At 42.4% G+C, this 25,442-nt stretch overlaps 1 protein-coding gene across 5 annotated transcripts in view; it reads left to right on the top strand.

Moving 5' to 3' along the window:
• The window catches only part of ripor2 (RHO family interacting cell polarization regulator 2), a 70,243-nt gene that overhangs the window by 31,879 nt on the left and 12,922 nt on the right, over window positions 1–25,442 (top strand). For all 5 annotated transcript variants that reach the window (XM_086193899.1, XM_086193898.1, XM_086193900.1 and 2 more), the window contains exons 2-6: window positions 13,584–13,707; window positions 16,638–16,793; window positions 16,984–17,062; window positions 18,133–18,156; window positions 18,554–18,607. In XM_086193899.1, coding sequence (XP_086050025.1) covers window positions 13,584–13,707; window positions 16,638–16,793; window positions 16,984–17,062; window positions 18,133–18,156; window positions 18,554–18,607 — 437 coding nt within the window. The remainder of the gene's footprint in view (window positions 1–13,583; window positions 13,708–16,637; window positions 16,794–16,983; window positions 17,063–18,132; window positions 18,157–18,553; window positions 18,608–25,442) is intronic.

Here is a 25,442-nt window from a genome sequence, read left to right as displayed (position 1 = left end):
AGCAACAGATGACGCCCACGCCAGACGGACGCTATCTTAGCTTTAGCCTCTGTGAGTTAGCTGGTGTCCACAAGGATGGACCGCCATGAGTGAAGGAAGGGGAGGGAGAAGGTGGAGAGGAAGGAGTAGGTGACTAAGGAGTTCTTGAGTTTCTCGTGAGGCCAGAGAAAATCTGAGAGAGGCTGCCGTAAATGCTTGGGTAGAGACTTTGAAAAATGAGCAGAAAGTGAGTAATATTCACCTGGAACACTGCAGCCTTTCACAAGTTGTGAAACGCAGTGATTAAAAACGGGAAAATTTTAAAATGTCTAAATACAATTACAAATTACAATCTTTAGAAAGTTGTGTTTACTGCTTGTTTTCTTGCTTGTTTGTGTAATTTCGTCCCCTACTGTATGTGGAGCAACATCACACAGATATTCCCAGTGCAGCTGCAAGATTGTTCACTCTCTTTCCTACGATGCTGGTATTGTCCGCGGACTGCATGTATAACAAATAAAACCCTTTGCACGTGTTCTCTTGTGAATAACAAAGTATTCAGGGAAGAAACTGTCAGAAGTGTGCCACTTTGCACCCAACAATGAGGTGTCCTGACACACTCTGGAGTTACCCACCCCCACCCCCCACCCCCGGCCCCCCGCGCCACTGCAGCAAAGTGCGAAATTAAACCATTAAACCCCTGCAGATCTTCAGAAACATGATTTTCCAGGTGGTGGTAGACAGGCTTGATGAAAAAAAAACCCACATTGTCGCCGTTTTTGGAATTGACTGTTCATCGCAGCAGTAATGGAGAAAAGAAGAATCTAAACACAACAATTATCCTCAAAGTCCGCTGTCAGAAGCCCATCTATGTATTTTCTGTTTATCATCAATGCAACAACATTTCTAGGTGATAAAGGGCTCGAAACCTAAGTTGGTCCTCGACTCTGAGGCGATTTAAGGACAAATTTAAGTTCTTGCATTTTTTTTTAAAGGCTCCAGATTACAGATGGATCACTGTTAGTTCACATTAAAGGCGCTAATGTTAGCCTGGCTGTGTGTGAGTCTGTCAGCCAAAGCAAACACGTTAGATGATTTCATTATAGCTTTCAGGTAAGTTCTTGTCATTTAGAAGGTCAGTAAGCAAAGCTTTCATGTGGAATAGCAACACAAGACGGTTATAAATTCATTTTCGGACTTAAAATTGGTTTTCAGAAAAGTTGTTTTAAAAAAAAAAAAAAAAAGTCTGAAGGCCTGAGTGAGTCCCTAGATTGTAACAAACAGCAGGTCACACACTTCGGTGCGTTCCTCCTCGACTGGTCTGAGCTCTTTTTGGTAGTTTCTTTAAATGTCACATTTATTAGCTCAACCCCCAAAACTATTTGCAGCATTAATAACTGCAGCATGACTCAGCCACACCAGGGCAGAAGTATTTATGGTGTAGGTTATGTGTGTCGGCTCCATGAAGACTAGACACACAAGTATAAATGAACATTTTACTGTGGTCTTATTGGACATGGTAGTTCTGGCAAATAACTATATTTGTCCCACAATTGTCCTTCAACAACAGCAGAGGAGGCTTTTGAGAAAATGGATATCTTTAGGAAGCTCAATCAAAGAGTCTGCTGATGTTGTTGTGGTCCACAACTTTATTCTGCTGCAGCTTTTAATTACTTTGTCAGTCTGGAAGTCGTCTCGAGACGCCACGTGGTTCCGCTCAGCTGCTGCTGCTGACGATTCCTACTGTCTCGTATGGTATAAATGTCATAAAAATAATCTTTCAGACCATTAATCTGGATTGTGCTTTTACTGGTGTGGCTTACAGTTCTCATGAGTGATTACACGCTGCTCTCCGCTGCTGAAATGTCACCAGCAGCTGCCTGAATGTAACTTCAGTCCTGACACGCCTCAGTTAATCTGGTCATCTGTACGTTTAAATGCCACTGCGTATCCTGCCTTTAATGCTGCCCTGGCCTACTAAGATGCTGATGACCTATAATTAGGATGGAGTGACAATTGTGATAAAACGATACATGGGTAACTTTCTCTTTCTCACACACACACACACACACACACACACACACACACAACCTGGGGTGTAATGACCAGGGGGTAACTACTAGTAAAGTATAAAAGAAGACCAGGACCAGATTAGATTTGCACCATGCCACACTAAAATATTAACAGCCTTGAAAGTCGATATCTGAAAATAATTTTCTGCAGCTTGTGATGGATTTGGCGCTCACGAACAGCGGTCATGCCCCGTCTGTTTGAAAATAAAATTAGACAACTGAATTGTTTGTCAGCTGACTCCCATAAATGTTGTTTATAGAGTCTAGATCAGTTTAATGAGGAGTCAGATGAGTCAGAATATTTGGGTCAGGATGTCTGGCAGCTCGATTATTTTCTTCAGACTAAGATCTCAATACCCAGGAGCTCACCGTAACCAGTGATTATTTTTGCTGGTAATTAATGAGTCGAAGTGTTCCCTCTTTGAATTTTACTGAATTGAGATGCCCTCTGCGTGCAAGCTTTGATTGCTCTATTCTCCTACAGCGAAGCATCTGTAAATGTCATACGTGTGTTGAAGAATCCAAGACTTCTAAGGGAGAAAAAAATTACAAATGAAATACATTGTAGAATTGGAAAGAAAAAAAATCTTTTTATTACAATGATTTAAAATTTGGAAACAAAACAAAAACAAAACATGTACATTCAGGATGTTTCCTCCAGTGATTCAGTGACAAGACCTCACTGAATAAAACCAATATTTAGGCTCTAAACACGTTTTTTTTTATTCCAAAAACCGAGTCATAGATTATCCCACCATCATGGTGGCGCCATGACTCGCCAGATGAATCCCTCCAGTACCAATAGTGAGATAATGAGACACATCTAAAAACGTTTCATTAGATACAATCTTTCATGCCATTGTATAAAGACTATAATACAAAAACCCCAGGTCCTATCATATCGGATGATAGAAATATGAGGGTCTAAATAAAACAAGAAATGGCATGTATTGTGAGCCGTTGGAATGACCTAGATATGAGCTGAATTTCCTTGTAAATAGCCGAGGGCTCTGCTGTCACGGACAAGATTCACATCCTCTCAAGTGGCTTCAGTAGGTCAACTTAGCTTTAGCTTAGCACACTGACTGGAGCAAGTAGAAAATGGCTGGTTAGGATCTTGGGTGATGGAGTCAGTGTTACCTTGTGCTAAGGTGAGGATTTGATCGCTTCATTCACTTTCCAGACATGCAGGTGTTATCACATTTTCATCAAACGTTTCCCAGTTAAAGATTTGCTACATGAGACCTCTCAACGCAGGCTGGCCCGGAGACGAGTCATCGTTCACGTTCCCATTTGTCAGATGGTTACTTGTTGTGTTCTTTCAGGAATTTTCCACGGTTGCAGCAATTGAATAGGACCTCACAAAGAGTCATTGTTCCCATGTGTAGAGTCGACTGTCAGCCAAGCTATTGATTCTTTTTGTACCCGAGGTAACTGAGGTGCATACCGGCATCACACAGGACCTGTCGAAATGTTTGGACTATCCACTGCATCTTTTGTGTTTTGTCTGTGTGATCGGAGTCATGGAGCCGTGAGATCTTTAGTCAGAGTTTTAAAATGTTATAAATCATCCCACAGGTGACGGAGCAGAGGTGTGCAGGCACGAGAAGGTCTGGAATCTCTGGTTCAAAGCTTTTTAGTGGATTCCTTTCACTGTGTGTGTGTGTGTGTGTGTGTGTGTGTGTGTGTGTGTGTGTGTGTGTGTGTGTGTGTGTGTGTATGTGGAAACCACAAGGTTAGTCAGTCATGCTCTATGACAAAAATGTTTGCAGTTTCAAACCGTATTTATCTCACATATCATATATTCAAAACGTTTACCTACAATGAGTCGTACATCGAAGTAAAAAGCCGACATTGAGCCATGAAGGAACTTAGGACGACTTCCCCGTCACAGCTGACTTTGAGCTTCTTCTGTTTTAGCCAAGTTCCATGTGTGCAACAGCGTCTGACATTCACAGATACGGTATTTACTGCTGTATTTTATGCCATTTAACAAAACTTTCAGATATCCAAAGATTGTCATTGACATTATTTCCCTGTTAAAGTGTCTTGAGTGGAAGCCTTTCCCCGTCCTGGTCGGGGGTCTAAATTGCGACATTTTGAGAGTATTGTATCCTTATTTGTGATATTGGTCTTTATAGATACAAATTTGATTGATCAATCAACTGAGACCTCATTTAGAAAAAAAAAATCCATAGACTTTGAGAGGAAGGAACCAGTCTGTCAACAATGCTAACTTATTTAAGAGTTTAAGGACTCATTTCTGTGCCTCTCTGTTGTGTCAGCTTGCAAACTGAACCAACTATCCTGCATTATTAAAGGCTTTTATTGCTAAATCAGCAGGCACTGTGATCATAAAACGTTTCCTCCCTCCTGCCTCTCAGTGCCTTTTATGTAATCTTTTATTGAATATGCTGCTTCCTCAGGAGGAGTTTGCACTCAGCTCACACTCAGGATAATGAGGCTCTATGCACCTCAACTCTTTTTTGCAATAATTCAGTTAAAAGGCAGAACTGTGAGCGTTCTGCAGCTAAGTACATTCACACGTGTGCACCTCGGGTGTGACTTCTGGAGGCAGATTTGTCAGCATCACTGAATTCCTATGCTGGGAATTTGGGATTAAAACATTTTTTAACACCAGCAGGTTATTGGGACGCACGCAGAGTCAATTGAACAAGCTGCCTCAGACCTCAAACGACTGCACTTTTTTTTTTTTTTATCACGGTCATCATATTTCAGGGAGCTCTTCATTTACTGCCATTGGTTAAAATCTGAGTGTAAGAAAAGACACTTTCTCTGTACAGTGGATATCCTATCCTATGCAACTATTTTTTTTACTTTCAACACAAATACATTGTTTCTGCCTCTTTGATGCTGTGATTTATTGTCTTACTTGGCCAGGATTAATTGACTTATTGGTGAAATATTAGTGGATGTAATCATCATTTAAAAACGCTGTTTAAGTCGCACCCCTCGTTAAGACATTCGAGATGTTTTCAAAAGCCTTGTTTTTCGGTTCTCAAAGGATTCTGAGGAAAGAACAGGAGAAATAAAGATTGTGTGTTTTGGCTGAGGGATGGCCGCCAGTTTTAGCTCAGCTTGTACTGCAGCTGCACCAGTTACCTCCTCACTGAACCAGTTCTCTCTGGCGTGGACTCCATTTGCAGCGAGATGCAATGTATTAGCACTCCAGTCTCTTGGAATTTCTCTCTTTCAACAGAAGCCTGATTGGTTCCTTTTCTATTTTTGCATAAAAGCTCCGATCTCCTTCCTGTTCTATTTCTGCCTGCTCTTCCCATCACAGAAGAAATGCAGTTGATGATGAAATCTGTATTTTTTTTTTTAATCAATTTCAATCAAAGTTATGAACACTGCGCTGACATATCATGAATTGATATGTTGAACGTCTTTTCATATCCGGCAGTTACAGAGCAAACTCTCATCACTTTGAGTCATGGCTCTCTTCTCCGGGGCAGATGGAACCCCTGCCCTGCTTGATGGAACCGAAAGAACAGGTGTGAAACCTCCCTGGGTTACGGTCCAGAACCTTTGCCAAAACTGTAAAAGACATTTAAAAGCGAATCACATATTTATTCAGGGTCAGAATGTAACTTGACTTTATATCTGACCAAAAAAGAGGAAGGGAATCAGGAGAGAGTGCATTGTGAGTTGAAAGCAGCATCTAGAAAGACGAGGCTGAGGGAGGGGACGCTCAGCTTGGTAATTAATTACACCAAACATTAATAGGTACGACTAAAAGAGCCTGTAACATCGGAGCTCAACACCACTGCGGCCCGTTGTCATTCCAGTCCCCTCTGTCTCGTTTGTTCTGGCTGTTAAATGGAAATAACATTTAAAGCTACTAAAGCCATTTGCTGCCGTTGTTGTGATTTTCAGTTTTCCAAAGAGGAAGGAACTGTACAACTGTGTCATTTCAATGTGCCTAAGAGGAGAATGTGAACACTAACGGGACCTAATGAAAAATGTTGCAAATTAGCAACTGCACCATTGATTTGCAAATGGACTGTTGGTTGCACTGTTTCTGGTCCAATTGCTGGAGGAAATATGGAGCTAATTCGCTCCTAAAGGCTTGACTGTTTTCTCCAGCTAGTCGCTGACTGTGTCACTTTCCCGTCCGTGTTTGTCCCCTGAAAACAGCTGCTTGCTGCGGCCGAAGACGGCGCTGTAAGAGTGAATGTAAGCATCAAAGAAGCTGGCCAGGCAGCAAAATGAAAAGCTGACATTATAATTGATGAATTATCATAAAAACATATATTATAGCAGCTTTGAGTTTATGTGTTTGATGTGGCTGGTGCATCATTTCAAGCTGCATCTGTAGCTGATCTGGATATGAAAAATGTGCAATTTCCAGAAGAGGGATTGGTGTTTTCACAGACTTGGCCCTACAACACGAGGGCGTGCGTCCTTCTTCTTGGCAGTCGGCTCATAACAGTTGTTTTACGTAACACACTTCATCCCAGTTTGTCTGCTGTTGCCATGGTGAGGCTAATTTATACAGGCATTATGAATTAGGCTCCTGTTGTTAACATGCACTGCAGGCCAGTTTGAAACACAAATGAGCACACACACAAACATTTGTAAGCATGAACAAACACACACACACACACACACACACACATTCTCAGAGGGATAGTTAAGTTTGCATTTGTTTGTGTGAGCAGCTGATTGAGGATTGTTTGTACAGACCTCCATATGAAAGAGGTGAAAGTGTGTGTGTGTGTGTGTGTGTGTGTGTGTGTGTGTGTGTGTGTGTGTGTGTCTTGTTTGCTGCAAGGTAATTATTAGTGTGAGAAAGTAAAATATATAGTAGTGTTTATGTACATGAACTGAATATAGAAAGTACTGCGCTCTGCAGCCTCCATCTGATGCTGTACATTTTTATGATGTCTATAACTCATAATTTTTCTGAAACCATCTGATCCTCCTCATCTTCTCTTGTGTGGTGATGGTTGCCAACTTCTTAAAGAAAATCAGTAAGAGCTGCGTGCATTCGCCTCAACAAAGCATTCCAAGGAAAGGGGAAAATCCAATAAACATTTTATTTGAGCAAAATGATGAGACTGGTAGTGGAGAGCAGGAAATTAGAGGGATAGAAATAAAACAAGGGAGAGAAAAATGTGAGTCATACTGTCATTCAAGAGAAGAGGGCAAGTATAAAAAGTCAGCCGTCTGAGTCACCTGAGGGGAAGCAACTTGAATAATGTCAGAAAACGCCTCCTCCAGTCTTTCTTTTCAGCAGTTTGATTTTATTTAAGTGCAAAGAACAAGTGCCATGTAGTAATGTTATGGTGGTGTCGTGTGTCTGATGTGAACAGACCAGCAGCCCATTCCTACCAAACTGGAGCAGGTTTTTGAACCGATGCCGTCGGCAACCTTGGCTCTGTCCACCTAATTGGCGCGTGTTCTCTCCAGTTTTGCACTGAAACATTGCGTTATCAACAGAGGGTGTTGCACAAAAGAATCCACACACTACATTACGCAGAGCTGTCTCCATGCCCATGTCTGCGTCAGGCTGTCGTGATAATGAAGCAGTTGGGTAAACAATAAATTTCAGTCGCCCAGATACAGACAAGATAAATGAGATCACTCTCTGGTATGTCCATGTGGCACAGAGGGGAGGTGAGGAGAGTGAGGTGTCCTCCTGGTTCTCAAGAAAAACACTGGGACTTTGCAAGGAATTATTTATCTGTGAGAATGCTGGGATGGTTCAAAATAAGGTTCTTGAACTGGCACAGAAACTCATTGTAATGTTGATTTGTTGTCCCACCCCTGGGGGCTGCGTGGCTCAGAGGTAGAGTGGCCGTCTAGCAACTGAAGGGTCGCTGGTTCGATCCTGAGTTCTCCCGGTGACCATGTCCAAGTATCCTTGAGCAAGATGCTGAACCCCTAATCGCTCCTGATGGCCCTGCGATGGACTGGTGACCCGTCCAGGGGGAACCCCGCCTCTCACCCATATGTTAGCTGCCCCCCCCCATGCGTCCCTTGGATGGATGGATGGATGGTAGATGGATGCATGTCCCACCCCTACGTCCAAAATCCTTTGTGTGGGAGAGACTCTCAACTCAGTTTCAGCAGATTTGATGCCAGTCTTTGTCTGTTAATATAGCCAACAACCAGAAGATGAAAAGGTGTGAGGAAAGATAGTTGGTTCACGAAGAGATGAACTGACATCGGAGCAAAAATAGAAGGCATGTACTTCCTGCACAGAACCCCAGCTAGACACCTCCTGCCTTCCTCCCTGCATCCGTCATCCACGTAACCAGTCTGCCTCCCAGCACAGGCTGGGATTAATGCTTTAATGGACATGGACCTTGGAGACCTCTCAGCAAATTGATATCAGGTGCCCTACTCTCTTGTGCCCCTCTTCATTGTTGTTTGTCTGTGTGTGTCTGTGTGTGTCCTCTTGAATGTGTCCACTTTTGCTAACTCGCAGCTCAAAATACAGATCAATCTAACACTCACATAGTTCAAAACAAAATAGGACACGCACGCAGGCATGCACGCACACGTGCACACACGTGCACGCACCTTGTCGAGAGCATTTAAGGCCATTATTGTGAGAGTGCCAGAGAAGAAAGAGGTGGTGAATGGACTGACTGGCAGCTATATTCAACATGGGTAAAGACTGGCACCAAATCTGAACACGTCCCTGCGAGTCGGTATTGTTGTTCTCCCTCTGAATGGCTCTTGAGACGAGATGAGCGGTGACACTAAGAGGTGCAGTGGAGGCATTTTTATCATTCAAAGGTTGAACTCAGGCTGTGTGTGTGTGTGTGTGTGTGTGTGTGTGTGTGTGTGTGTGTGTGTGTGTGTGTGTGTGTGTGTGTGTGTGTGTGCACGCTTATCAACATTTGTAGCATAGATTTCAGTGTGTGGTTTGCTTTGAAGGGGCTGCTGAGGCCGGGAAATGTTTTTGGGAAATTGTAGCTTGGATTTTTAGCCCACCACCAATGCAAAAATATCTGCTGCTAAAACAAATGAGAATAAATGAAGTCTTCAACTATTCAATGCGGAAAATATCTCGAATGAGCCCTCAAGTTGTAAGTTCAGTTCCCTCGTCTAAATCGTATGGGAATGCCTGGGATAAGGTAAGTGGTTGACGGGAGCTTAAGATATTTTAATGTTTTGTTGTGCAAAATAAAACACTTCAGCATGCAGCACTGGATTTTTCAAACATTTGTGTACCAAAAACAGCAGTTGCTTACATTTTGCTACAGATGTCAGCACGCAGAAAGCTGAGGAAGCACAAAACCAGTTGTGCTGATGTTGAGTCGGTGTAGTTGGTTCATAGCACAACTTTAGCTTTGTACTTCTGACAAGTGCATTTATATTTCAAATATCTCAAAGTGGCATTCATTGGTTGCAGGTTTCTTGCTGAACATGTAATGCATTACGCCCACATTTTTTGTTTGCTATATAACTTTTTTCACCAATACTCATAAAGGCAATGTGGTCCCCTTGGCTACATACTAACTCCTGCGTTGCTTACAACACTCTATATTATACATCATATATGTGATTTTTTTTTTAAAAATCAGAACACTTTGTTAGACAGCCAGCTGTTTCCCACCTTATGTGTTTCCAGCAGCCGGATAAACCTCCGCTCGGCACATACAGATGCTGCAGATGTGCAAGGAAAGCAGATGATGTGGCATTTGAAGCAAATGTATCAGCTTTATTTCTAAGCGAGAGAGGAGACGACTAGATGATTATCTTTTATGAAGTGCTACATTTATCCAACAGTGGCTGATGAATGAATCTGGGACAAACACTGAATGAATTTCAGACACTGTCTCTGCCTTGAACTCAGCGTTAGATTATGGAGAGCACTGTCTAACTCGGAGCTAAATATAGAATTATTTTCCATGTTTGACTAGTGTGAGCGTTGTTCTTTTACTTCAGAATGTGTTCCGTAAAGGAAGACTTTAACCTCTCGTGACATGCAGCGGCCTGCATTTGGGAGCATCATAATTTCAAGGGACTCAAAACCAACCAGCTAATAGCATCTGGTATCATCATGTTCAGAGTTTTCAAGATCGTTCATTCTGTTTTATTTGAAACGTCCAAGGATTCTTTCGGAAATGGCTGGAAACTGTGTCCAGTATGCTCTGCAATTACCCAGAGAGCATTAGGTAACAAGATGTACCATCATTTGACGCCCACTGCTCCTCTTTTAGGAGCAGTGAGTCAGAGTGTTAGAGAAACAAACAAGGCAAGACAGGAACTGAGCTGCTGAACATCCAGACACCAAAATGGACCAAAATGTTTCAAATGTTAAATCGCTGTTCTCTTGTGAGGTCTGTTGTCTGCAGGGGTGGGGGATGAGAAATCATAATTATCTGTTATTGTCTTTCAGCAGAATTGTGTCACGGACATATGATGTTATCAATAGGCTTTGTATTTGTTTTTTCATCCCTCCCTGACGTAAAAGCCGAGCTGCTGTGCTGACAGCATTCATTGTAGCACATTGTTTATCCTCTATTCAGCAAGCCGACTGTAAGGTCTTGCTGGTTTAAATAGTTGTTGCTCACAGAATAATGAATGGATTGGAAATAAGCTGCACTCTTCCATTGATTCTTGCTCGATGAGCTGATGACTCAGTTGGTGCGTGGATCATCCGCGTCAGACTAGCTGTTAAATAAATATCAGTGCAGCTAATAAACTTTTTATTCACAAGAAATCAAAATCACATGGGTTAATATTCTCTGTATGCTGTAATCTCATTATAATCAATTGATTATTAAGGAGAGAGCTGAAATGACTTGTAATAACAACACACACACACACACACACACACACGCGCTGAAGTTGGAAGCCCCACCCACCTCTGGTAAACTACCCGCAAACAGAGCGACAGATGATTTGAGTCGTACAGAAAAAGATGAACTATTACATCATCTTATAACTGGTGGACTATAAATGCAAGAAGTTTCTGCCTCCCACCAACATTTGCTTTACCAGAAAAGTGACTGGCCACATCCCTGCCTCATGGCCTTAAATGTACTGGTACTTGTTCATAATTAGTTGCTGAAACCATACCAATAGCATCATATAATCCTCTATAGGGATATATTTCTTACTATGAATTCAGAAAAGCGCTGTATTACATCATGTGAGTCATTTGATCCAAATGTTTATCCTTATTAATGTGCAATGTTTTGGCACAGTGAAGATTTTATTTCACCCAGATTGACCTGGTAAACCAGCTAAACAGATAAGCCACAAATCTGTAGAACAAAACCGTATTCTGGCTACATCTTGTGCATTAAACCTGACTTTCGTCTCCAGTCCACACAATCTCTCAGCTACCAGGGTCATTGTGTTAAAGAGCTGCTAAAAATAGCCGGAACAGTATCGTCTCACTGGCCTATTGTCCCCCCACCACAAAACAAGGCTCTAGTCTTTCCTCGGGCCCCGTGCTGGTCCAGTGTGGCTCTATCACAGGAGAGAATATCAGGTTCCTGGTTCAATGGCTTGAACGGAGATGTGTATGCGCGTGTTCTTGTATTTATGACACGAGCCCTCACAATGAAAACAAATTACTTTGTCCTTAGACAAGCAGTTGGATGACATAAACAGACCGACAAAACGAAAAAAAAGAAGAAAATCGTTTTTTTTTCCTCCATGTCTCTTCAGTTGGCAGCGGCGTTTGGCTGCTAGCGCCGCTGGACACCTTATCTTGTTTGTGTGAGGAAGAGAAACAGACACGGAATCGGAGGCTTCAGAGGCGGATTCTTCTGCTTGTTAGTGGAGTTTAATTTGATGTGACAAATCTGTCCCGCTCCTCCCGGCGTTTCTGCGCTAACAAAACTTTTCCTGTAGCTCAGTTGTTGTTGAAGTGATACAAGTGATTAACAAGACAAGAGGTGACACAGTACCACTACTTCCTCACTATTAATATCCAGGTCAGGGGATTGCTACAGTATCACTCATGTATTTGGTTGCGCGCGCTCATTCTGTATAAAGTGGACGTTTGTCGCTTAAATTTGTTTGTTGCTGTTAAATCCTGGTTGGTGGGGAGGTTGTTGCCTCAGGTAGCAGCAAAGGGTGGTAAGATGTTGGAAGTCCAGTTTTAGTAAAATATCAGTGAGTTTGACGACTCCTCTGGTGCCTAAATGCTTGTTAATTACAGCATTTTACAACACTGGAATAATAGGATCAGAGACAATAATTCAGGGGAGATGCAAACCGCCAAGTGGGGTTTGAGGTTCGTCTGCTTTTTTTTAACCTGATCTATTTGTATTTTGTCTAATTGAATTATTTAGTACTTAAGGATTCCTCCAAGTTCTCTGACAAAGTGACGCTTCGGTGTTGCTCCTCACTTGTACTTCGCTTTGCACAATAACATTTCTAAAAGAACAAATGTAATCAATTGATTCTTACGTAACGTGTCAAGCATTTATTTGTAGCAGCTTTATATCTGTTTAGTTAGCCGATTGAAGATGTTCAGACTTTAGAAAAAAAAAAGAAATTGTATTGTAACAATTTTTTTGTATGTTTTCTAAACAAAACTTGGACTATGGGTTGATATTTAAGCATTTTAAGTTTCAGACTGTGACCGTCTTGTTGTGTCATTGAGCACCGCTAGAACTTTCCTAGTTTTTCTCCAACTGACCCCTAGCTTCTCGTAGAGAAAAGGTCAAATAAAATACTACTTTGTTGTTGTTTTTTTCATCCTGTTCGCAAGGTAACAGCAGAGCATTTCAGCGTCTCTCTTCTTTTCTTTTTTTTCCTTTTTTTTTAAACCGATATAAATTGATAATCCTATGCCGACCTGTCTGTCACTTAGCTCCATGATCTGGACTAAATCTCCTCACACAAGTTGAGACAGTGATTGAGTTATCTCGGTGGATCCCTCCCTCCAGACACTCGATCCCTGCGACATCATTATCTGACAGCTATACGTGGAGGTTTCACTCGGCTATTTTCAGCCCGTTCCCCAAGTACCAGCGTGAGTCAAGTTGCATTCCACATCTCCTACTTGAAAAAAGGCTGAAATTTGACAGGCTGGAGCTAAATATAAACGTAGCGATAAGAGATGTCTTAATTATAGGAGAAGCCGATTGGGCAACTGTCATCGGAAGATCAGTATTTGCCGTCCTGGGATTTATTACATGTATAATTTGATTTCTAATTACCTAAGGTGGTCTTTTCAAGTTAAGTGAGATGTGCGATTGAATCTAGCGAGGACTGCATGTACCTGTCTCCCTCTTAGTTCACGTCGAGTGCACACCGCACTCGATGGAAAGGTGCTAGAAACTTGTTTTCCGGCACCTGCCTGACAAAAAAGGAACAGTTGTTTTTTTGTTTTTAGTTGAGTGGTGCAAAGTTGGCCGTACCTGTCCAGACTTGCAGGCTCTGAATGTTGCTTGTCCACATTACACTTGCCAAGCATCAAGCTGACTTTGTGTTACGTTCTCTTACTGCCTTTATTAACCTGGGCAATCCAGCGACGCATCAACATCTGCTTCATCCTCTATAATGCGGTTTTATGTCTTGTGTTTCCTCCAGGAGTGTCTTCTCGCATCCCCGAGATCATGGCGGCAGCAGGGACCCACTCCCCAGGTGGGCCCAATGGTATAATCCGGAGTCAGTCCTTCGCCGGCTTCAGCACGCTACAAGAAAGACGCTCACGGTAAGAGGAGGTCGTTGCTTCTGTAAATCATCACTCAGTTGATGTTGGGGGGGGGGGGGTTGCAAAACACTGCAGCCGTTTGATTTTCCATATCAAAGTGCCATTTAAAATGTTACATATTGATGGTTAGGTGTTAATTAATACATGATCAAGCATCAAATTAAGACCTTTAGACTTAAATTAACCGCTTTTAGCATCTAAAGACAGCATTTAAACTTTTTTTTTAAATATAACAATGTAGCTGTAAATATAAATTGTGTTTTGTATCATTACAGCTGTTTTCCTGTTAATCATTATCCGTTTATATTTGAGTTACCACCGGTACTTGCTCAAACTAGGAGTTGACAGATATACCACTAAACATTTACTGATGCGAATAACAATATAAGGGAGTTATAAATCATTTATTAACAGTCTGTATATTTTAGACAGTGCGACTATTGTGGGACATTTGAAAGCAGTCACCATGTTAAAACAGCTTCATCAAGTTTGTATAGAAATTCTTAAAGGTGCTATGTGTAAAACAGCTAGCACCAGTCTGTCCTGTGGAGTCATTGCACTTTGTGCCTCAACAGGTGACAGCGGGTTATTTCCTCTGAGTCCAAACCCAAAACACTGCACAGAAACCGTATTTCAGTCAGTTGTTCTGGGGACTTGCCTTCTTCATTTAGCTAACGGTAAAACACTTGCATGTTTGCTAAGTCAGCATTTCCTTTAGAAGTATAAAGTGTAACGTGTCATAGAAAGTGGACAAACTATTGTTTTGGTGATACGCCGCCTCCCACTATTGGTTTGAAGCGTGGCATATGAGGAATAAGCGTCCCTCTTCAAATATCTGCAGCTGTAATTGGCATCTTTTGAGGTGTGATCATCAATTTGTAACTGCTTAACTCACTTTTCTGAGGGTTGTGTCATTTATAGCTGGCATGGGAGGAGATCAATACAGTTTTTGAGAGGAAAGGATCCGTGTCACTGCTTCTTTGACTCATCACCAATCATTAGAAGACAATGTCACATCCCAGAATAATCCCGTACAATCTCAGATTATCGGTTGTCGGCGCACGCGTCCGGCTCCTGCTGAGAGAACTGATTCTTTTCTCCCGGCTCTGACAGCGAACTGTGTAATTGGTCGGAATGACTTGAATGTGTAGGCAACCGACAGTGGCTGATAACTTATGATGTTTGAGCTGGAAAGCTAACAAAACATGGCTTGGTCTTAGACCTCTGGAGTTTGTTGTGGGTGAATTTGTGTGTCAGCACTGCCCATGTGCGTACCCATGTGCATTTCTGCATGTTTGCATATTGCTCACAGACACACAAAGCAGATATGTGCATGAATGCTGAAAGAGAGGAAGCAAAATCCAGTGTGGAATTGTGTTATATGTGTTTCTGAGTGCGTGTTCCTGCCAAGAGACCCTGCTGCACTGCAGCTTGCGTGACCCCAAGGCTACGCACCGCTCTCATTCAGCATTGCCCTAGATTTGTGGCAGCTTAGTCGAAGTTCCGCTGCGTTCTCTGGCACACAGAAGATGTGGCAACTTGTCGAGCTCTGGAACTGGTTGTCGACTCTGGGGTCGTTTCATTAAGTCTGAGGAAACGCCATTCGTCAGCTAAATCTGTGATGGATTTAAAAACTGAAATGTGCATGAGGGGCTGATGAGTGTGACCTAAAATGTAATGATGTGAGGAGAGAAAGCCTCGTGATGAGGCTGAGCTCAACAGAGAAAACTTGCTCTGTTCTTTATTCTCAACAAAGAAACTGAGACTTCGATTGACAGACATTGAGCGTCATAATAACAATGATTAAATTACTTTATTAATTAAAAATGCAAAGTATGAGTTGGTTGTTTTAGTTCTTAAATGTGAGGATGGACAGATTTTCAAATCTTTGTAAAGTGAATTACCTTGGGATTAATCAAGAAGTCAATTAACTACTAATTACTTGTATTTTTGATAATTTTTCAAGCAAAATAGGGGAATGTTTGATTGAAGCAGGTGACAAGAAAGAAAAATTATCATACATTTCATATTTTCAGGTATCTTAGCTTCTTTTGGTGTTTTTGACATGTTTTTCCAGTATCAGTGTGGTCCGGTTAATCGTTTAATCAGAAAAATAACAGAAGTATCAATAATTTATCAATTTGTGACTACATATATCTCAGTTCCAGCCCAGTACATTTGTACATCCATGATACCAGGCAAAGGAAGCCCCTACCAGTGCTTTCACTAGAGATCTGGGTGGCAGCGAGTGAAGAACACTTGAATGTCACTGATTGCCGGGAGTGTGTTTGTCTGTTCACTCCAGCAGAAAATGAATGGCAACTACAGGAGAAACAAACTCTCCAGGTGTGTGTGTGTGTGTGTGTGTGTGTGTGTGTGTGTGTGTGTGTGTGTGTGTGTGTGTTTGTGGGGTGGGGGGGTGGGGGGCACATATGTGCAGATTTATGTACATGCTTGTGATTTTTTGCACAGTCTTGTGATTGATAAGGAGGTTCACCACACTGCTGTGACTTGGTTTGACTGACAGGAGTTTATGTGCTTGCTGACAGGTTATGCTGATTGTATTTGAATAATAGATAGGCCAAAAGGGTTGACCGTGTAGGGCCGTTGATATCTCAGTGTGAGTGGACTTGACCAGCTCACTCCATCTGACAACCGGGATGAATTCATGATGAGATCAGCCTGATGGCCTCCTCAGTGTGATGTGAAATGATACAGAAATACGACGGCCGCTGTAAATAAATGGAGATGTGATGAGTGTCTGTGTAAGCACACTTTGGTCCACTGCGCACGCTCATTTGTTGAAAGGGTTTTACATGCTGGCGTATGGGTAGGTTTGCCGAATGAATCGGCTGCCCTGCAGAGATAGTAACGATTCATGGAATGACATTTGAAGTAAAGCGGCTGTGTGTGTGTGCACGTATGTTTAGGTGTAACTCTTTCATGGGGAACTCGGCGGTGCCGAAGAAACCCCAGTCCAAACCCAAGAAACCCCACTTGTCAGGCCACAAGGGGGGCAGCAGCTCCAGAGAGCCACAGCCTAAAAGACTGGAGGAAGTTTACACCGCACTCAAACATGGCCTGGAGTGAGTAACACACACACACACACACACACACACACTTCACCTTGTCAAGCCATTTTCTTCTTCATTGTCTTAAATCACCATGTTGGGACTGAGTTTTATGATGCATCTTCCAGTTGTTTTTATTATTGAATGTCACTCAGATCAATAATATTCAGCCATTTTTGTAAAAATGAGTGCTTCTGCCCCACAGTGAGTATCTGGAAGTCCATCAAACAGAGCTGGATAAACTCACCTCTCTAATGAAGGAAATGAAGAGGAACTCTCGACTGGTGAGAAATGACTTGGCACTATGTTCGCGTTACACTTACTGCTGCGTTCGCTGTATGCTGGAAATGATTATTTTCAGGGTTTAAGATTTTTGAGTGCTCATGTCAGAGTTGGCTGACACGAGGCATTAGTTAATGCAAAGTCAGACCAATTATATGATTTAAATACAAATCCTGCTTCCTCTCATTTGTATTCATCGCACATTTTCCTGCTCAGGACTAGTGTTCTTTAGGTTCTTGAAAGAAGGGGGGGGGGGGGGAATCAAAACCACCTCAGTAAAAACATCAGAATTATTAACATGCGCCGAAGAACTGGATGAGTAATTAACAAATCGTTAAATAAAATGTGTTAAAAAGTGATTGTAAACTGGTGAGACTGGAGTTAAGATGTTAAAGGTCCTCCACATTGTTTCTCATCTCAGATTTTCCAGTGTTCTGTTATAAATCTGGGCAGCGTTGTGGCTGAAGGTCACAGGGAGAAGTTCATCGCCAGTCAGCTTGCGTTTGTCTCAGAGAGAGCGAGGATCAAATTTACGCACCAGAAAAACAAAAAATTCATGCATGTCACTGTGATATGGAAGTTTAAAAAAAAAAAAAAAAAACATAGCAGTTGCAGTCCCGTAACAGATGAACTCGATAAGAAGAATAATGTCGTCATTTAATTTATGAACTATTACAGGTAACATGGACACATCAAATTTCATATCACAAATTTATACATGCTTTAACACACACACAGACACACACACACACACACACACACACACAAAAGTCACTTTTGAGATATTTACGTAGACTTGCATTCATGTCCTAGAGCCTTGACTGACTTCCGCTAATCTTAACCACTGACCCAAAAATCAGTGTTCTACCAAATGGGGACACGGCTTTCATCCTCAATTAAGTGGTCTTTAGTCTGGTTTGTATCTCTGAAAGTGGCTTAAGTCAAACCCCACACTGTAGGCTACGGTTTGATATGCAGACACCTGCAAATCTGCTTTGCATTACTTAAATATGCTCCCATAGTAACTGTGTGTGTGTGTGTGTGTGTGTGTGTTTTCTGCGTCTCTCTCCAGGGAGTGCTGTACGATCTTGACAAGGTGAGTTGATGGAGGCTGGGGTGCTGAAACAGCCGCTTCAGGTTTGATGTGGCTGAAGGGAATCTTTGATGTTGACGATGGGAGGAAGAAAAAAACAGATTTGAGGAATAATGCAGCCGATGAAAGAGGGAGAAAATGGATGGCAGGACAGGAAGAGAGCCGTCTTGTGGGGGACTAGCCGTGAAATGATGTCCATATCATAAAAAGAAAAACCCTGTTACCAGCTCCATACATTTAATGAGTACAAATGTCAGTTTTTTGACAGGCAAACTCTGTCAAACCTTACCTCTTTACATCCTGTAGCTTGGACGTGCAAACTATTATGTTTACGTTATAAATTATACATGACTATGTTCTCATGAGCCCCAACAAATTCTTCTGTCGTGTGTGTGTGCAGCAAATCAAAGCCATCGAGAGGTACATGAGACGCCTGGAGTTTCACATGAGCAAGGTAAGAGCCTTGTGTGTTTTTATTTTTTAGATGAATGGTTTGAATGTTTCAAATCTGCAGTCTGAGGCTTGTTCTGGTTTGGAGCTTTCATTTTAAAGGCTGATTTCTAGTTATGCATCATCTCAAAGTAGACCCGCGGTGGAGCAGGGGACCTGCGCTGTTTAAAGCATTCATGCTTGCGTTCTGGTGTAGCTGTCCGTCTGAAAGTGCATCGCCAAAGCACAACGTGGCAGTGAGGTTTCTGTGCCTCAGGGTTGGGGGTTAGCGTCCTTCCCCTTCTCACTGACAGGGAAGGGTTCTGTACCTGTTGCTGAACCTTATTTTGAACTGTTACGTGCATTGTCAGCAAAAATTAATTCACTCCAAACCCACATAACACTTTCACAGGAGGAACCCATGAGGACATGTCCTTATTTCCCTTATGAATTATTCTAGTTTACCCACCACTTTTTATTACTACAGCCCTGGTTGGGATGGAGGTTGACTTCTCTCAACCGTTGTGCTAAGTCCTCCAACAATTTTTATTTTTTAAATTTTTTTTTTGGAGTAACACCTTTGAAATATTGCTTTCACCGAAAATAACTGCAATGTCAAAAAGAGCTCAGACCAGTGGAAGACATGGTGTGGAGGACCAGTCTGCATCCGGTGTCGCCGTGTCATGCAGTTACATTTCTAGAGCAGTGCACACGGCCTTGCTATCAGCGTAGAAATTGACCATAATCCTCCCCACCACATCCCTTACAAGCACACAGTCTCTCAAAACACTGGCCTGTTTTTCCACCTCTTTCAAACAATAGTTACAGTATTCAAAAAACATGCTTATTAACCGTCTTTGCATAAGTTTGTGAGAGTCTCTGTCATATATGAAGCTACCAAATCTGGTCTGCTTTTGTTAATCAGGAACAAAAAAATTGTGAAAAACACAGAAATTGTGTTTTTACAGGGTACTGCGGTTGTGTGAGGCTAAGCTAACAAGCTGTTGGCTGCAGTCTCAGATTGGTAGATGTGACTGATGTCAGATTTCTCATGAAACTCTGCAAGAAAGCTAATGTCCTACTTATAAACCCTGTTCGTCTAATGTGATTCTGATGAAGTGAGGTTCTTGTAACGCTGCAGGTTTTTACCACCCTCCAGTGAGTTGTTTCTCTTGGCTTCAGGACGGTTTTGTGCAGCCGGTTCAAGGTAATGTTCCAGCTTTTATCCAGTTCACATGTTGATGTATTAGGAAAGGTTCCAACTGTTGGATTTTTGAGGTGAACCCCCCCCCCCCCCCCCCCCCCGGTAGTTGCCAGGTAGGCTTTCCTCCCTCCGTCCTCCTTTGTCGTCTCCTCCTAGGTTGCATGTTGGGGACATTAATCCTCTTCAAGGTTACCAGGATCCGTGACTTTTCCTCCACATCTCCTTTTGTAGTCCTGTTATATGTTGTCCCTCGCTGTGCGTCAAATCAGACGTGACAGCAGGCAATCAGAACACACACGCCCAAACAACAGCGCCGTTCCAAAGGTAACCATGGTTACTCCAAGACGGAGCCTTTGAAGTCCTGTGGAGCTCAAAGGAGCCATCTATTGGGTGACGTTAACCCTTTATGTTTACATACATCCCTACAAGACAATAAGAACTAACTGTAAATGTCCAAATGTACACAACAATTGGCGGATTTGTGTCTTAGAAGCTTCTGAAGGGTTGGAGTGAATCTAGGTCAGGGCCGCGAGTTGGCTGCAGCGGGGAGCGATTGACAGAGTCCTTAGAGACAAGAAGATGAGAGGAGGAGGAGACGGAGGAGACAGAAAAAAGGTCTGATGTGAGATATTTGGAAATAGGTTGTTTGAGAAACTCTGGATCAGCGTGTGTGTGTTCCACTTTTGACTTTTATAAGACAGAGAGAAAAAAAACCCAAGGCGGACTGTGTCTTGTGAAGTTGTCATAAGATGCATTTAAAACAAACAGTCAAAGCCTCTCTCCTCAACATCTCTGCGCAGCAGATGAATGGTCTTCTGTTCTTTGCAGCTCTGTGCAAAAATAGATTTGAGCACACTTGTAAATATTTGAAATAGTGGAGGAGCAACTGATTTATCTTGTCAGGCAGGTTAAAAACCTCAAAAGTAAAAGCAGAACTAAAGGGTGTGTTAAATGTAGCACTGTGGTCTTTCTTTCCAAATATACTCTGCTTCTCTAACCCCTCCGCCCGTTCATTGGCTAAATTTGTGCAGGTTATTGACTGGAGGTACAATAATTTAGACCACATCTGCAACACTTGCACTGAGATGAATTCTTTTGAAATCTGCAAATTTTGTCAACTCATTCCTCAACTCTTTTCAGAGACATGATGCCTTGAAATGTTTCCATCTCGCTGCTTTTGTGGGAGGAGCGAAACTTCCCAGTTCCTCTTATGATTTGTGTTAGATTCTGATCAGAAGTCATCAGCAGTAAGCTACCAGCTGGCCATTAACCCGCGATCAGATTTCGCTGCCTCAGCATGGGAGTTCACGCAGGATGCATAAACTCAGTAGCATCTTTGACTGATTTGTTCCACCGTTCTGGATGTCCCTGTTACACAGATGCTGCTAGATCAATTTGTTCCTCAATTTCTTCTCTGCTTATGTTTGTACAGATAGTGAAGTGGAACAGTGGTGTTTCAGTGTGTGTGAGGTTTGGTTACACACACCTGAACCGTATCATTTGCAAACTTAATGCGCCACAATTATAGTCAAGGGTAAGAAGCCCTAGGCTCCCTGCTTCATTGGCGTGCGTGCGTGCGTGCGTGCGTGCGTGCGTGAGTGCGTGCGTGCGTGCGTGCGTGTAGCCAGAGAGTTCGGGGTTATACAGAAATAGGCAGGGGTATTCCATGTGTTTGACTAAAAGGAAAACACTGTGTGCAAGACATCTAGGGAACCTGATTAATGTGTATAAATGAACATGAGATGATCAGACATTGAATTTCTGATATGTCAGTCATACACGTCGCGTAACAAAACAATCGAGTGTGAATAAAACTGTAAAGAATGAAAGGAGGGTAAAATAATTTGCTGTTAATTAACAACCAGAGGACGTTGTGTTTCTGTGAGACAGCTGAGATGCTGATGTGTCTCTTTATGCGGGACAGCTGCCATGAGCGAGGACCTCATAATCGTCCATCAGCACATTGTGAGTGTGTGTTGGTGATCCACATCAGCCCCGATCTTTTGTTCCTGGCGGTACTGCTGGCTGGTTGCAGATGTCCACGCAGTAATTGGCACACATGGAAGGAGGCAGGTGGCACAATAAGACCCCTTATGAAGTCCAGCATGGGACAGCGTGTGTGTGTGTGTGTGTGTGTGTGTGTGTGTGTGTGTGTGTGTGTGTGTGTGTGTGTGTGTGTGTGTGTGTGTGTGTGTGTGTGTGTGTGTGTGTGTGTGTGTTGGCTTCTACAATCAGCAGGGCATCATTAAAGAGATGTGAGACAGAGATTGAAGCACAGTAATGCTGCAGCTGCCAGACACCTCCTGAGACAGAGGTGTGTGTGTGTGTGTGTGTGTGTGTGTGTGTGTGTGTGTGTGTGTGTGTGAGATAGAGAGCGAGGGAGTTAACCATGTGCCAAATTCAATCCAGACTGTGTGAATAGTCTGCATGTGATTATTTTTAATATATGGTCCTTTTAGTGTTCCCCTCTTTCCTTAAGTGCTAATCTTACACACACACACACACACACACACACACACACACACACACACACACACACAGCTCCCTCGAGAGAGGCTTGTGTGTTTGTTGCTGTTTGATGTGGCCCGCCTCTTTTAATCTCCTCATAATCACTCGCCTGCTGGCAGAAAAGTGTGTGTCTGTGTGTGTGTGTGTGTGTCTGTGTGCACTATTATCATACAATCCAGGATAATGGCCATATCATAAGAGGATTCCTGCCATATCCTTCAGTCTCTCCACTCATATTCAAAATCTAAAAGTCTGAAGCGGCACACAATCCCTTAAAAACTCCTGTTCATAAAATCACATTTACCTGTGAATGCACAACAACAAACAAAATTAGTTTGTCATCTTTTTTTTTTTTCCAAAGGATTATCTCTGGACTTAAAACACAATATATTATCCTCACACCGGCTATAATTGATTCCAGAATAAAGACTTCCCCATAATCCCTCACTAGGTCACAGAGCCATCAGGGTTTTTTGGTTTTTTTTTTTTTTTTTATCCCACTGGGTTGTAATTAACGCAAGGATGTTTATTCTGATCAACACTTCATTTAGGATATTTTCTATATAAACAGGGCCAACACAAGGGCCGGCGTTGCTTAAACAGTGAATGAGTCCCATGTGTGCTCCCATGTTGGTCACAGAAAGGTGTGTGGTCAGTTACATTGTTACTTTGTTTCTTTGTTGGTGCAGCACAAAGCGTTTGGGCCATCACGGCTCAGGTCCAAGGTCAATTTGTCCTGCTATTTTAAAGTTGCAGTGATCAGACTGTAAGAGGGGTGTATTGTATGCTTGTTTTTCCAACCCAGCGGATGCGTCAAGGTGCAGCACCTGGCTCTGAAAGGTACCTTCGATCCTTCGACCTTGCGCTTGCGCTGGATAACCCAAAATCTCCTCCAACCACAGGAAGCATTTAAGCCCTTTAGATTTGCACGCCTGTGTCATATTTTGTTCTTTAATTTCAGTTTACTTGGGTTGTAAACACTCACCACCTGCTGTGTGCCCAGTCGATCATAGCAGCAGCTCAATAATGTCTGTGTGCATGTTTTATCCATCTGCTTCTGTTGTCGTTTCTTTGTTTGTGTTTTGCTTATTCCTTTTTTTTTTTTTTTTTCATTTTCTGGGGTGAAATGTGCCCGAGGCTCGGCAATATGGTGATGGCCGTCCTCTGGAGTGAAGCTTGGCTGACCTTCAGGAAGGACATTTCCTAGAAAGCAGCAAGAGGCTGTTTTAATTGGGGACAAACATGAGTGTAATTAGTTGATAATGATATGATTACTGATTGCTTGGGCAGAATGATTTCTATTCATCATCCCTTGTTTGTCAAGATCCCGTTTTTGTTTCACAGGCACGCCGTTTCCTCCAGATGAATGACTCACTGTAGTCGCCTACTCATTTATGAGCAGCATAGCGTCATATTCCACAAGTTCTTCCGTGCCAGAGTTCACATGGGTGAAGATGCTTCTCTTGAATCTCCTGAAATACCAATAAAAAAAAAATAAAATAAACAACCGCGCTTCTTACGCTGGTGATTGTTGGCTGCGGACCATCTTCCTGCCAATCAGAGAGCTGAGAATAACAGTTGTGGTTGGTGTTTTCCTCGCTGGCTCAGCCCAGCAGCTGCAGCCCCACCACATACAGCACATACCACAGACAGACAGACGGGGCTGGGTCCCCATCGGCGGCTGGGATAGTGGGGTGGGGTCTGTGAGGGGGCTGCTTGGTTTGAGGCAGACACTTTGTTCACAAAATACCAAGTAGCTCTAGAAACAATACGCAATATAAAAGAGGTGTGCGTGTGTTTTAAATGAGACCGTAATCTATACTGCTGTTCAAGTCTGGTGAGCCTATTTTTTTTTAATTCGGATCAATGGGATGGACAAAATCACAAAAGTACCTTTTTCGAACAGAATAAAAACTGAACATTGTGATTTAGAATTCCTCAAGGGAAAATGAATCACATTTTTCAACCTTTCCACCCAATTGTCCCATTTCTTTGGAGTCAAAATGATTTGAGAGAGACCATAATTATTTGAAAATTTGAGCTTTATAATTAATCCCAAGACTGCTGTAACAGAGCACAGGACATATTTGTTTGGACTTATTTTGACAGGCAACAACACCACTCGGTTCCCAAACTCCTCGTTTCACATCTCTTCCAAACACCTGTAAATATCTACATTGACATCAGCTTGAATATTTGAACTACGTATCAGTTTTGACACATATATTTTTGGCTGTTCCTCTGCGTAACAGGTGATCGTAATTGTGTTCCCATTTAACTTGAAAGCACATTTCTTCATTAGAAAACGACTGATCTTTTACATTTTTTTTTCTGTTTCAATAAAGTTTTTCCGTTGGAAACACAACGGCAGAGTTCTGCAAACTTGTCAAAAGAGGGGGGGAAAAAATGGGTCCAGTTTAACAAAACAAAACGAAGAATTTTTGTTGAATGCATTATTGTCTCCTGTTTATCTCGATATACCTAATAAATGGGGAGATAAATGCGTTTGTCCACCGAGATGTTATGATGACATCATCAGATTACATTACACACCCACAGAAGGAACATCCTGTCAACCTCAGCAGTTTTTCACGCGTTATTATAACCCCTCGTGTGAGTGTGGCCACCTGCCGCAGCCAAAACATGATCTCTCCATACGTGTCTTAACATGTCCACATGCACAGCCGCAGGATCCGCCGTCTCTCAAACATGCTGGCAGCATTTGACACCGCAACACACAAACAAACACTCAGAAAAGCTGTTAGGGCAGCAGGAGCTAGAATGGCCCATTTTCTCCCGCTTCTCCCAAATGAACGCCATAAAGAGCACCAGGCATCAATATTTCAACGTTCTCATCATACAAGCTGCAATATTTCTCTTTGATGAGACTCACCAGAGGTGTTTTGTTTTGCCTGGATGCCGCTCTGATCACATGAGAGTTCAGGAAGCCAGGAAATTAGACCGACAAGATATCTGGATCTTCAGAGAGAAGCTACTTTGGATGACGCGGCAAAAAAAAAAAAAAAAAGAAGTGTATTTTTGTTTCTGTGGCATGAGAAGATTTGATGGACACTGATTTTACTGTCTTTGTCACAGCAGCCCATGTAATTCTGGCATTCAAGAAAGATTTGTGTGCTTTTTTGATGAT

This window comes from Aulostomus chinensis, chromosome 22 (assembly GCF_037954235.1).
Source record: "Aulostomus chinensis isolate RoL2024-O1b breed Wild chromosome 22, RoL_Achi_v1.0, whole genome shotgun sequence".
NCBI classification, from domain to species: Eukaryota; Metazoa; Chordata; class Actinopteri; order Syngnathiformes; family Aulostomidae; genus Aulostomus; species Aulostomus chinensis.
The sequence above is the reverse complement of the archived record's forward strand: the minus strand, read 5'-3'. Positions and strand labels throughout refer to the sequence as shown.